The sequence below is a fragment of the Manis pentadactyla genome, chromosome 2 (assembly GCF_030020395.1).
Source record: "Manis pentadactyla isolate mManPen7 chromosome 2, mManPen7.hap1, whole genome shotgun sequence".
Taxonomy (NCBI): domain Eukaryota; kingdom Metazoa; phylum Chordata; class Mammalia; order Pholidota; family Manidae; genus Manis; species Manis pentadactyla.
The window spans coordinates 87,501,425-87,514,267 of record NC_080020.1 but is presented as its reverse complement, the minus strand read 5'-3'; the positions used below and the strand labels follow the sequence as shown (position 1 = coordinate 87,514,267).

The 12,843-nt window shown below is 36.7% G+C and overlaps 1 protein-coding gene across 1 annotated transcript; it reads right to left on the bottom strand.

The window, feature by feature from the left end:
• Positions 1-9,192: 9,192 nt before the first annotated feature.
• LOC118913675 (small EDRK-rich factor 1) lies at positions 9,193-12,764 on the bottom strand. Its single transcript, XM_036887812.2, has 3 exons — positions 12,608-12,764; positions 11,741-11,849; positions 9,193-9,461 (listed from the first exon to the last, which is right to left on the bottom strand). The coding sequence occupies exons 1-3, from the start codon at positions 12,612-12,614 to the stop codon at positions 9,389-9,391; spliced, it is 189 nt and encodes a 62-aa protein (XP_036743707.2). The 5' UTR covers positions 12,615-12,764; the 3' UTR covers positions 9,193-9,388.
• Positions 12,765-12,843: the final 79 nt, after the last annotated feature.

Below are 12,843 nucleotides of genomic sequence, written 5' to 3'. Positions count from 1 at the left end.
ACTTTCATCCTTTGCACAGAAGAGGAAACCAGCAACAAAATGAAAAGGCAATGCACTGAATGGAAGAGGATATTCACAAATGATACAGGTGATAAAAAGCTAAGTTCCAAAACATATAAAGAACTCATAGGAGTCAATAGAAAAAAATCACCTGATTAAAAAATGTGCACAGGTCCTGAATAGACATTTTTTCGAAGAAGACATACAGATGGCTAACAACCACATGAAAAGATTCTCAACATCACTAATCATCAGGGAAATGCACATCAAAACTGAAATGAGATTATTAACACACACCTGTCTGCATGGCTATTATCAAAAAGACAAGAAGTAACAAGTGTTGGTGAAGTAGAGAAAAGGGAACATCATGCACTGTTGGTAGGAAAGTAAATTGGTGCAATTACAGTAGAAAACAATGTAAGTGCCCCCCAAGATTAAAAATAGAACTACCATATGACCCATCAATTCCACTTCTAGGTATTTATCCAAAGAAAATGAAAACAGGAATTTGAAAAAAAATAGGCATTCCTATGTTCATTGCAGGGTTATTTTAAATAGCCAAGACATAGATGCAACCTAAGTGTCCATTGATAGATGAATGGATAAAGAAGATGTGATACGCATATATGTATGCATGTGTGTATATATGTATGCGTACCTGTATGTAGGCACATATGTACATACAGTGAAATATCACTCTGCCATAAAAAAATGAAATCTTGCAATTTACAACATGGATGGACCTAGAGGGTATTATGTTAAGTGAAATAAGACAGAGAAATAGAAATACCACATGACTTCACTTTTATGTGGAATCTAAAAACAAAATATAAGCAAAACAAACAGACTCATAGATAGAGAAAACAAACTGATGGTTGCCATGGGGGAGATAGATAGGGGGATTGTGAAAATAGGTGAAGGGGAAAAAGGAAAAAAAAAGGCCATCAAATCTTGTATATGGTTCAAGGATGTACATTTTCCCCCATGTTTATCTTTACGTGTTTGTCTTTACATGGATCAAACAGGTTTATTAGTCCCTCGTAGGAGCTTACCACTTACTTTTCTAGTATTATTCTTTATTAAGAATTTAGGATAGCCACATGGCTTCTAGGTGCATACTATAATTTTACTAAAAAAAAAAGTTTCCACAAGGAAGTTTGAGGGTTCCCCTTTGGCTTCAATAGATAGCAGAAATAGATGTGTGTTTTTCAATGTCACTTAGATTTTTCTGTCACAAAAAGTCTTGAAATGGCATTTGATGCAGAAATTTAAACAGAATTTAGAACTAGATTTCTTTAAAATATTTTTAATTTACATAAAGCATATAATTCAGTGGTTGTTAATATATTCACAAGGTTGTACAGCCACCACTGTCTAATTCCAGAATATTTTCATTACCCTAAAAAGAAACCTTGTATCCATTAGTGATTACTCCCCATTCTTTCCTCCCTTTAGCCCCTCACAACTAGTAATCTATCTGTCTCTATGGATTTACTTATTCTGGATATTTCATATGAATGGAATCATATAATATGTGGCTTTTTGTATCTGCTTTTTCACAATGAAATGTTTTCAAGAAGGAATTAGTATTTAATGTTTCAAATGGCAGATTCTTTATTGAGAAGGTCTTTTTCAACTCACTAGGACCTGGTTCTTCAACAAAAATGAACCTGTAGAATTTTTGTCCTCAAAAAGTTCTTTTTTTCCTGGTGGTGACACCCAGATTTGAATTAGTGTGTTTTACAAAGTTATTTCATATGATAGACAAGGCACTCAAAGCACAATATAGTGAATTTCCAAAGAAAATCATCATACTTGAAGGGACTTACATAATATTACATTTAACCTCACGAACTGAAACCAATCTTTGTACATATGGAATTTTCATACCAAAACCCTACCTTCAGTGACTCTTGGAACTTGCCCATGATCAAATAAGGGAATCAAATGATTAGTGATCAGGTTTCTAGCTTGAATAACATATGTTGGAATTGTCACATGGAATAGTGAATAAAAGGTAAACCAAACCAATTAGTTCCTTACCTTTATCTTACTTCAGGACCTAGGGTCTGGGTTTCAGGGATGTGTTCATGATTTGAATATAAGAATGCTCATGAGGGGAAAGTGGATGGGGAGGGAAGGAGAAGGGGATTAAGGAGCATTATAATTAGCACACATAATACAGGTAGGTCACGGGGAAGGCAGTATAGCACAGAGAAGACAAGTAATGACTCTATAGCATCTTACGCTGATAGACAGTGCCTGCAATGGGGTGTGTGGGGGGGACTAGATGATATGGATGAATGCTGAAACCACAATATTGCTCATGTGAAACCTTCGTAAGGTGTATATCAATGATACCTTAATAGAAACTTTCTGCAGCAGAAAGTTTAAAACTCTAAATGATGTTTTGAAAGAATATTTGAATGATGTAGTATAATTTATAAATGATATATATATAATTAGCTATCCAGTATGTGAGGTTGACTCCCTACCCCCACATTATATATCAAAATACATGCTAGGTTATTTTTACAAACTGAAGATGTGGGAGATCTTAAAACAGAAACGACAAACCATGCAGGGATTGAAAACTCAGATACCTTTTGGGAGTCAGGCAGGTAAATAATGTAAATTAGTTAAGGAGGAGGAAGCAATAAGGGGTACCAGGTACTGCAATCAGTTGAGACTATCCCTCCATACCTACTTACTCATTCCACCCATTCCCCCACCCATTGGCATTCAAGTTCATATGAAAAAAATTTTAACATCAGACAAGTCTGCTGGCTGTCAGTCTGCATCATCATTTGTAAAGAACTAAATATTTGATTATGTTATTTAAAAGTTTAACAAAAGCAACATAAATAAAAAGAAAGGACAAACAATAGTTTGGAAAACATTTGTAACATGCAAGACAAGTATTCTCTCCTTCTGCCATGGCAGCCATTGAAGAAAGACAGCCGTGGCTCTCGCTATCCTGTGGCTGTGGGCCTCAACAAGGGCCACAAGATCACCAAGAACACGAGCAGGCAGAGGCACAGCTGATGCAGTGCATGCATTGCCAAGCACCACAAGTTCATCGGGACATGATCTGAGAGGTGGGCAGCTTTGTCCCATACGAGTAGCATGCCATGTTGCTGCTCAAGGTCTCCAAGGACAAGTGGGCTCTCAAGTTCATCAAAAAAAGAGTTCAGACACACATTGGTGCCAAGCGTAAAAGAGGAGTGAAGCAACATCCTGATTGCCAAGGACGGAACTTCCACCCCTCTGTGCATAATAAAACCTTTTCAGAAAAAACACACACTAATATTCTTTATATATTAATAAAAAGCTTGTCAAAAGTAAAAGTAAAAACCACAAAACAAAAAGGTAAGAACAAGCTATTCAAAGAAGAAAAAAAATAGCTGCCAATAAATATGAATGTATGTCTAAACTCTGGAAGCTCTGCTCTCAGTCTGCCTGGTTTCATATCCTTAACCTGGCATTTACTAGCTGGATGACCTTGGGGAAATCCCCTAATTAGAATCTCAATTTCTTTATATATAAAAAGGGACATAATCCAAATATCCAATAAACATATGAAAAGATGCCCAACCTCTGCAGTCAAGGAATTGTGAATTAGAAACTAAAATACGATTTTTCACTCAGGTTGGTTAAATTATTAGAGATTAATAATATGCTGTCACGGGCATGGGAATAGGAAGTACTACCCTGTTGTTAGAAAATATCAGTTTAAAATTACAAACACGTATACCTTTACCCTAGGGATCCTACCTTTAAGAATCTATTCTTACAGAAACAAAAAAATCAATTCATGGGGATAAGTATGATGATATATAGACATTGCTTGTAGTGGCAAAAGCTTTAAAATATCCTTATTATTCATGACTAAGGAAATGACTGGATAAACTACTGCACATCCACACTATGGTTAAATCTATTTGTACTGGCTTGCAGGCATGGCTATTTAAAAAAAAAAGTATCCAGTCACAGCTAAATTTCACATTTTTGTTTAAAAAACTCCTTGTAGTGGGTTTAATGGTGGCCCCCAGAATGGTATGTCCACCAAATACCTGGGAAAAGGGTTTTGCTGGTGCAATTAAAGATCTCAAAATGAGATCATTCTGGACTACAGTGGGCTCTAAACCCAGTGACAAATGTCCTTGTAAGAGATGGGAAGACAGAGCAAAGAAGGACTATGTGAAGACAGAGATAGCAGTTATGCTACCCAAGCCAAGTAACGCCTGGAGACACTAGAAACTGGGAACAGCAAGGATGGATTTTCCCTCTAGAATCTTCAGAGGGCCTAAGGTCCTGCTGACACCATTCTTTGTACTTGTGGCTTATCACTCTGTGTAGAATCTCTGAATAGAATTACAGGAATCAGACCCATAAAGAATCTTTGTCGTACAATTGGACTTCTTCATTATCCCTTTTATTAGAACATAATTTAAGCTGTTATAATATTTTTGCCCTTATGACTACCATCATAAAAAGTTTTAAAGACTGAAGTTAACTAAAAGAAATAGAAGAAAGCTTTAGACTTGCTCTATTTGGACTTCTTGTCCAAAACTAAGGGAATAAATTTCTGTTGCTGAAAGCCATCAGGTTTGTGGTAGTTTGGTACAGCAGCCCTAGGAATCTCCCCACACACCTTAGTTTCATGTTTATGCACGCTTGCATGAGCACTGAGAGAAATATGCAACTATTTTACATACCCAATTACTCAGTAATTCCACTCCTAGATATGTACTCAATAGGAATAAGCGCTATGACCACCCAAAATGTTTATGGCAGAATTATTCATAATAGTCCCAAACTAAGAACAATCTGAATGTCCATGAAAAATAGAGTGGAAAATTAAATTATGGTATAGTCATTTAACAGAATGTTACAGAGCAATGAAAAAGCCTGAACTCTTGCTACACAGAAGACAAAGGATTCTCGCAGACATAAGGTTGAGCAAATGAAGTCAGACTCACAAGAGCACATCCTGGATGATTCCACTTACATGAAATTCAGAAACAGGCAGAATTAATTGATGGTGATAGATAGGGGGCATTACCTCAAAGTGGTCACAAGGGAACCTGCCAGGGTGCTGGAAATGTCTATATATATCTTGATCTGGTAAAATGTTTATATGTAAATGCAATTGAAGTGTACAGTTAAGATGTATGCTTTTTACTATCATTTCACTGGGATAAATGCCCAGGAGTACAATTACTAGGTCATATAGTAAGGGTATGTTTAGTTTTTTTTAAGTGCCTAATTTACTGCTAAATTTTTTTTAGCCCTTTCGTTGCATTTTCCATAATAAGCAGGCAGTGCATTCTGGGGTTTGAAAGCTGTTGGAGATAAGAATGGTATTAGGCTTCATCAGTTTCTCACACTTCATTTGCTTACCAACTTCATGATTTGCCAAATATCACGTATCATTTTTAAGACTTAGTGTTAGACATGCAATACAAGTACTGGACTCATAGTTTTAGTCTACCCAGACTTCCTTCTCTCAATAGACCAGATTTATTGGGGGAACCACCTATTCCTCACTGGCTATAGTCCTGGTTATAACATTAACTTAGGTGACCTGCTCTCTTGCTGAGAAGCGGGCACATAACCCAAACAAGTTCATTTGGAGGCACTCTGAGAAAGACTGAAAATGGTTGTCAGAATTTCAACCTGAAAGCAGCACTGTGTAAAAAAAACTGCCTCATAGTACTGGAGCTGTTCCAAATTTTGACCTTTCCAAAGCCTCAGGTGTCTCACATCCTTTCAAATCATTGTTATGGTTATAAATAAGCCAATTAATGGTTCTTTTTGTAACCAAAAGTTCTAATACACCATGAAATCACAGGTTGGATGTGGTTTTATTTCTTCAAGCATATATTAAAATACATTAGTTCTATATTAAATGTCTAATCAGCCACTTTAAGTGCTACAAGGCCCCAAAAGTCTGACAAAGCCTTTGTCATGCTATATGTTTATAAAAGGAAAGTATTCAATAGGATTGTGTCTTGCCTACCAACAGCCAGGTTGGTAGGCAATTTCTTGTAAACTCACAAATATGGAGAAAGCTCCATCAAACTTTACTGCAAAGAAATGTTCCTGCACTGATATGCCAGTAAGCAAAGTCACATCCAACTGATAAAGTAGCAAGAGTAGCATTTGGCATAGAAAATATTTCTATAAAGGTTATGTCATACTCAAATTTTAAAATCTCAACTTTTCCAGGGAAATGGCCCAATAGCAGGCTACCTGTGAACTGTTAAGGCACATTACTTGATCAGTGCTATGTAAAAGGTTTTGCCTTTTTAAAAAAAATTATTTTGTTATCATTAATCTACAATTACATGAAGAACATTATGTTTACTAGGGTCCCCCCTTCACCAAGTTCCCCCCAAAAACCCCATTACAGTCACTGTCCATCAGCATAGTAAGATGTTGTAGAATCACTACTTGTCTTCTCTGTGTTGCACAGCCCTCCCCATCCCCACCCCCACATTATACATGCTAATCGTAATACCCTCTTTCTTCTCGCCGGCCCTTATCCCTCCCTTCCCTCCCATTCTCCCCAGTCCCTTTCCCTTTGGTAACTGTTAGTCCATTCTTGGGTTCTGTGATTCTGCTGCTGTTTTGTTCCTTCAGTTTTTCTTTGTTCTTATACTCCACATATGAGTGAAATCATTTGGTATTTGTCTTTCTCCGCCTGGCTTATTTCACTGAGCATAATACCCTCTAACTCCATCCATGTTGTTGCAAATGGTAGGATTTGTTTTCTTCTTATGGCTGAACAATATTCCATTGTGTACATGTACCACATCTTCTTTATCCATTCATCTACTGATGGACACTTAGGTTGCTTCCATTTCTTGGCTATTGTAAATAGTGCTGCGATAAACATAGGGGGGTTTTGCTTTATTTTTAAGAAGCAAAGTTCTAAGGAAAAGCCTGTATTAAGTTTTAAATAATTCTGGAATTTATAGTAAGTGCATTTGACCAGTTTAGTTAGAATCATTGTTTACTCAGTGACATTTTTATGACTTGGCTATCTGCAAAGACAATACATTTCAATATGTAATTATTATATAGCAAGTGCTTTAGCAGATAAAGTTGTAGGCAGCAGTTTATTAAAAGTTCTTAGTTTGATCTAATGGAAAACTTATGATTGACAATTTCATGAAAATATTTCAGTTTTTCAATTGAATTTTCATTTTTTTTTAAAGAGCCTCATCACCAAAGGCAATTAGGAATTTACCTAAAGAAGTTGGCATACTCCCTGCTTAGTTTATATCATTGCTAAACCCATGACACAGACAAAACTGACCCCAGTTTACCTCCCTGGGCAGTAGCAGCTACTCTTATTTTCAGCAGGATTTAGATTGCTAATGATAATGTACTACCTCCTGTTCAAGATGATGCAAGATAGTATTTTTAATGTCTACAAAGGTGTTCCATGGAGTTTGATATTTTCCAAATTACACTGTAAAGTCGGTACTTCATCTAAATAATTTTATCTTGCTTTGGCAACGAGCCAAAAGAAATAAAGTTAGTGCATGAGTCAACTTTACTGATTACAATTAGTCACCTATATTTTTCCTTAGTATCTTATAACTGACCAGTTTCCCTCTTCAGAAGTTTAGCTATTTTTGTTACCTTTCTTAAATACACCAGGTGAAAAGAAACTAAAGTATTGATACATTACAACAATTACATTTCATTTTCTCCTCTCTAACTTTTCCATCTACTTTGAGGAAATATCTGGTCATAATGAAGTTAAAAATCAAACACTCTTAACAATGAATCATTCAAGTAATCACACAAAAATTAATCAAGAACTTTGTTTTTAAGTCTAGAGATCCTCCTTATCCTAATATTCTCTTAGAAGTTGTAATTTTCCCTAGATTTATAAGGATTGTTTAACTTCTAAGTTATTCCACTCTACAGGATATTTAAGATATGGAAATTATTCATTTAAAAAAGGCAAATAAAGAATGTGACTTAAAGCATAAAAAAATTCTTTGTACTTGTGGCTTATCACTCTGTGTAGAATTTCTGAATAGAATTACAGGAATCAGACCCATAAAGAATATTTGTGGTATAGTCGGACTTCTTCATTATCCCTTTTATTAGAACATAATTTAAGCTGTTGTAATATTTTTGCCCTTGTGACTACCATCATAAAAAGACTGAAGTTAACTAAAGAAATAGAACAAAGCTTTAACTGAAAATCTGTGCTACAATGAAGACAAAAACTCAAGCTTCTAAAACTAAAAAACTTCATGTTTGCCTCATTCAATATTAGATACACTTAGGATTCCATTCTATTTATGGGTGGTACCATTGGTAAGCCTACCCATCACAAGATTACCAGAATCTTCATTAAGATATTCTGTGAACTGTTGAAGATCTATCCATTAGTGGTAGATATATTAGGTGACCAGTAAAAATTTGTTGAATTGGATGTGAAAAATCAATTATTTGAATAATATTTTTAATTTACCTTACTACTTCAATGATATTTTATTCTTTTTGCAATAATTATGCATATTTTCTTCAGACTATAACAAGGTCTCAAATCTTAGTTTCTCTAGGTTAATATATTTCTAAATTTATAGCCATCATTAAGTCACAAGTTTTTGAAAACTCTCAGAATAGACTAAAAAATGGCACTCTTAGATACAAAGAGTGAATCCTAATATAAACTACATACTTTGGGTGATAATAATGTGTCCATGTGGGCACATCAATTACAACATACCACTCTGGTGGGGTATGTTCATAATTGGGGAGACTACATGAGAAAAGGCATGAGGTATATAGGAAATCTCAGTTCTGCTGTGATCTTAATTCTGTTCTATAAACTAAAGTCTATTGAAAAATGGCACTTATACCAAAAATGTTAAAGCTGTAAGTAGAACTCCTATTGAGACATGATTTAGTTTATGTTCATTTAGTTGCTATCCCAGGTTGCTTGTACTATATATTGTAAATTCTTCAAGCAAACCAGTGGATTACAAAACAAAATTAGGTAATGCCATCTTAAATTCTATTATACAATGAAGTTGACTTTAAAGATTTACTTTAACAAAGTTTATGACAAAGATACTAGATTTATATGAGATCTTATCATCTGACCACGTTACCTAATAAATTATATAAATGTTCAGATGATAAATAATGTTCACCAACATGTCACGTGTGGTTAGTGTTTTATTCTTTGAAGATGGTTCTGAAATATCACGCTAAATCAGGCTGAAAGGTTAAGTTTAAAAGGGGTTTATAAGGATATGTTATAACATACGTAATGACTGTCCACTCTACAAAAATCTTGATCATAGAGTTATGATACACCTAGTTGGAAGAAGCACCCAGGTTTTCCAAGTAGTGATCATTTTTTTCTTGTCTGCATAGACTTCTTCTCATTAGCTGCCTTCTGCTTTTGTTGCATTATCTCAGAGTCCCTATAATAGGGGAAAAGGCTGAGTTGTTACAGAAAAACTGATTTTATGTTCTTACTTATTTCTATACAATACCCATTTAGTGAAGTAGAAGACAATTCAAGAGAAGATATAAATAATCATGTCTTTCCATTGTCATGGATGGAGACAGAATGAGAAGGTAAAGAATGGAAAGGCTTTGAAGTCAGATTTTATTTTGAATTCCATCTCTACTGTTATGACCTTGGGCAAATAACCTCAAAGCCCTTTCAAAACTGGAGCAATACATACCAAGGTTGTTCTGAGGAACAGCTATGAATATGTATACATATGTACACACATACATAAGCATCTGACATTATGCAGCTTAATGCAGAAATAATGGCAATTATGCTTGGCTTTCAACAAAATTCACTCATTCTTTTCTTGAAAGAAGGGGCATTTAAGAAGTCTCCTAGGTATCCTAACTGGTACCTAGGATTAGCACATAGATGTTCTGAAGAAATTTAGTTTCTTTTAAGTCAAAAGCTCAATAGACAGTGACTAAAAACAGATTTCATTAAAGAAAAGCAAAATATCCAGGACATTTTCTTAAACTTTTGTGTCTCTGGCTAAACAACCATATGCAATATTAACTGAACTACAACCAGACTACCTGGGCTAGATGGTTCATGAAACCCGTATTAAAAAAAAAAAATTAAATGGCTATATGTTCAACACCTACTATGTGCTAGGCATTTTATTGGCTCTGGATTAAGTCCTCCAAAACTCTTAGTTATTATCCCCGTGTTTCAGATTAAAAAAAAGAAAGGAAAGCTAAATAATTAGAGTTAAATAATTTGCCTCAAATCACATACAAACCAAGGTTTGTTCAATTTAAAAGTCCAGGCTCTTTTCTGTGTTGCTATTGCATAGACTTAGTATTATATTTTAGCTCAGGATGAGTAGCTATGTCCATGACAGAAAGACATTTCTGCAAAGGCAATAGCAAAAACAAAGAATGAGATGGAAGATAAAACAAGATAGCTACAAAGAGATGGTATCATGGGAAAGAATAATGATAGCAATTTTTCTGTTTGAAATCAAGTTTTGCTGTGCTTGCCTGTATGACTTTAGTAATGTTACTGAATTTCAGAGCCTCAGTATCCTATTCTGTGCATTAGGGTGACCCCACTCTTCAGGTTGTGATGAATAGAGATGATACATGCAGAGCACCTTGCACAGAACTTTGTAAGGGGTGGGTATTCATTAAACAGTGGCTATCAGTAAGCCAAGCTAGGCTAGGTTCTCCAATTAAAGTATTACTTCAGATTCACTGATTTGTACCACATTCACTTGTACTCCAATGTGAGTAAACAGAAATTTAAGGCAAAGCGTACTACTTTAATAATAAATGTCATAGAAAAGTGTGAAGTGATAATGTAAGGCCTTCAACCCCATTAAACAATGATTCTTAACTCTGGCACATTAGAATTACCTGGGGAGCCTTTTTAAAGTCAGGTTTAAGTTAAATATAATAAACTTTCTCTAGAGTTCCTTTTAATGCCTATCTTGAGACTAATTAAATTAGGAGTGGGTGAAGTGCCTTGAGCGGTTTCCCAGGTAGTTCTAATGTGCAGCCAGGCTTGAGGGCCACAGAGAAGACACACTAAAGCATATATAGTCATTTATTCACCTGACTTCCAACTTCTACATGGACAACAAAATTTGATTTTAGAATAAAACTTTGGTTAACTTGTATAGAAACGTTTGCTGCTGCTTTTTTCCCTTTTTTTTTTTTTTACTTAAGCTGAAGTCTCAAAGTATTTCTGTAGCAGTTTTGTGTTAGTTGTCATATGTAGTCATACCAAGGTTGTGTACTTGCATTCCCTCTAACCCAAGGTCTTCAGAAGTCAGTACAGCTACATATGCTTTTCTGTGCCTTCTTCAGAACAGTTATCACTGTAATTGAGTTAATTCATCCATACTTGCTTGCATAGGATGTCTGCTTTGCAAATCTTGTACCTCTACCACCTAACAGTGCCTTATATAGGGAAGATGTTCAATCATTTTGCTAAATAAAGTTCTTTTGGTTGTAGTGGAGTTGCATGACATTCTTTGTAAGAAAAATTATAGCTTGAGAGCTTTAAAGTCTTCATCCATGGGTTGGGATAATGACTATTCCATATAGTTTTAGTATGCCTGGCACACAACAGGTATTTAACTGTTACCCCTTCCCACAGGTTAGGCCTATCAAGGATTTGAAAAACGCTTTCCATTTCCAAAATGAAAACTTCAGTGACTTGAGAATTAGTATCACTTACCTCTGCTTTCTCTGAGAGGTAGTCAAGCTATCCTCTTTTCTTTTTCCCTTGTTGATTTCCTGGGATTTCTTCATGTTTTTCTGGCGGGCAAGTTCCCGCTGATTTCCACCTACAAAGAGTAAGTCATGCTCTTTTTCCATATCTAAAATTATGAATAATCCCATTATAAGGTTCTTATTTAAGTGCATCTGAAGTTTGTTTTTTAATAAATATGTCAGCAGAGTACTCCACTGGTATTCCCAGATCTGTGGAGGAAGCTTAAAGGGAAATACTTAAGGTCTTAAAAGTATTATCATACCAATCAAGGTGTTCACTGGCTATAAATACCAGATCTCTTAAAACAGGCATTCCAATCGTCTGTCTATATGGGCTAGTATTCCAAAATAAGTTGTGGCTTTTGAGGAATGTGGTGGAGAAAGACAGATAAACAGAAATCACACCTAGCACAAGTTGGCCCATCACAGTACGACTGTTAAGTGAGCAAATGCAGATGCCTGTGAAACATTTACCTGCGCGGACCAAACAAAATAACTAGGGTGGAGACGCTTCGCACTCCTGGTCCTTATTAGGCCGTGAGACTAAGTACCAGCTATAAGTCACCTCCAGACCAGGATCCTTCCCGCGGTCTCCACACCCCTCACCACCGGGAAGGTGTTCTTCACGGAGCAAACTCGCACCGGAGGGGAAGGCACCTGTCCTACTTTTCAGTCCAGACCTCTCTCTCGGCCGATTGCAGACCCGGTGTCCGCCCCGCGAGACCCAAGGAGATTCACAGCCAGCCTCGCCTCTCCCCCACAGACTCTGGGGTGCTAGGCTTCCCCGCCGGACGCTTCCCGCCGCTTCTCCCGGGCCATGCCGCTCACTCACGGGCCATGCCGACCACCGCACCGAGCCTGAAAGAGGGCGACTCGAAAGAGCAACGGCTTCTTCACACGCTCAGAGGCAGTTCTTGAAGGCTGAGCCCACGCGGGCCTTCAGCGACGCCTCCGTTCTGTCCAACGCCCCGCCCACCGAGACTCCACAACAGCCGCCGGCGTGGCCGGCGAGCGACTGCGCGTGCGCTGCAGGGGGGCGGGGCGGCCTCCGGTCGGCCTCCCGCGGAA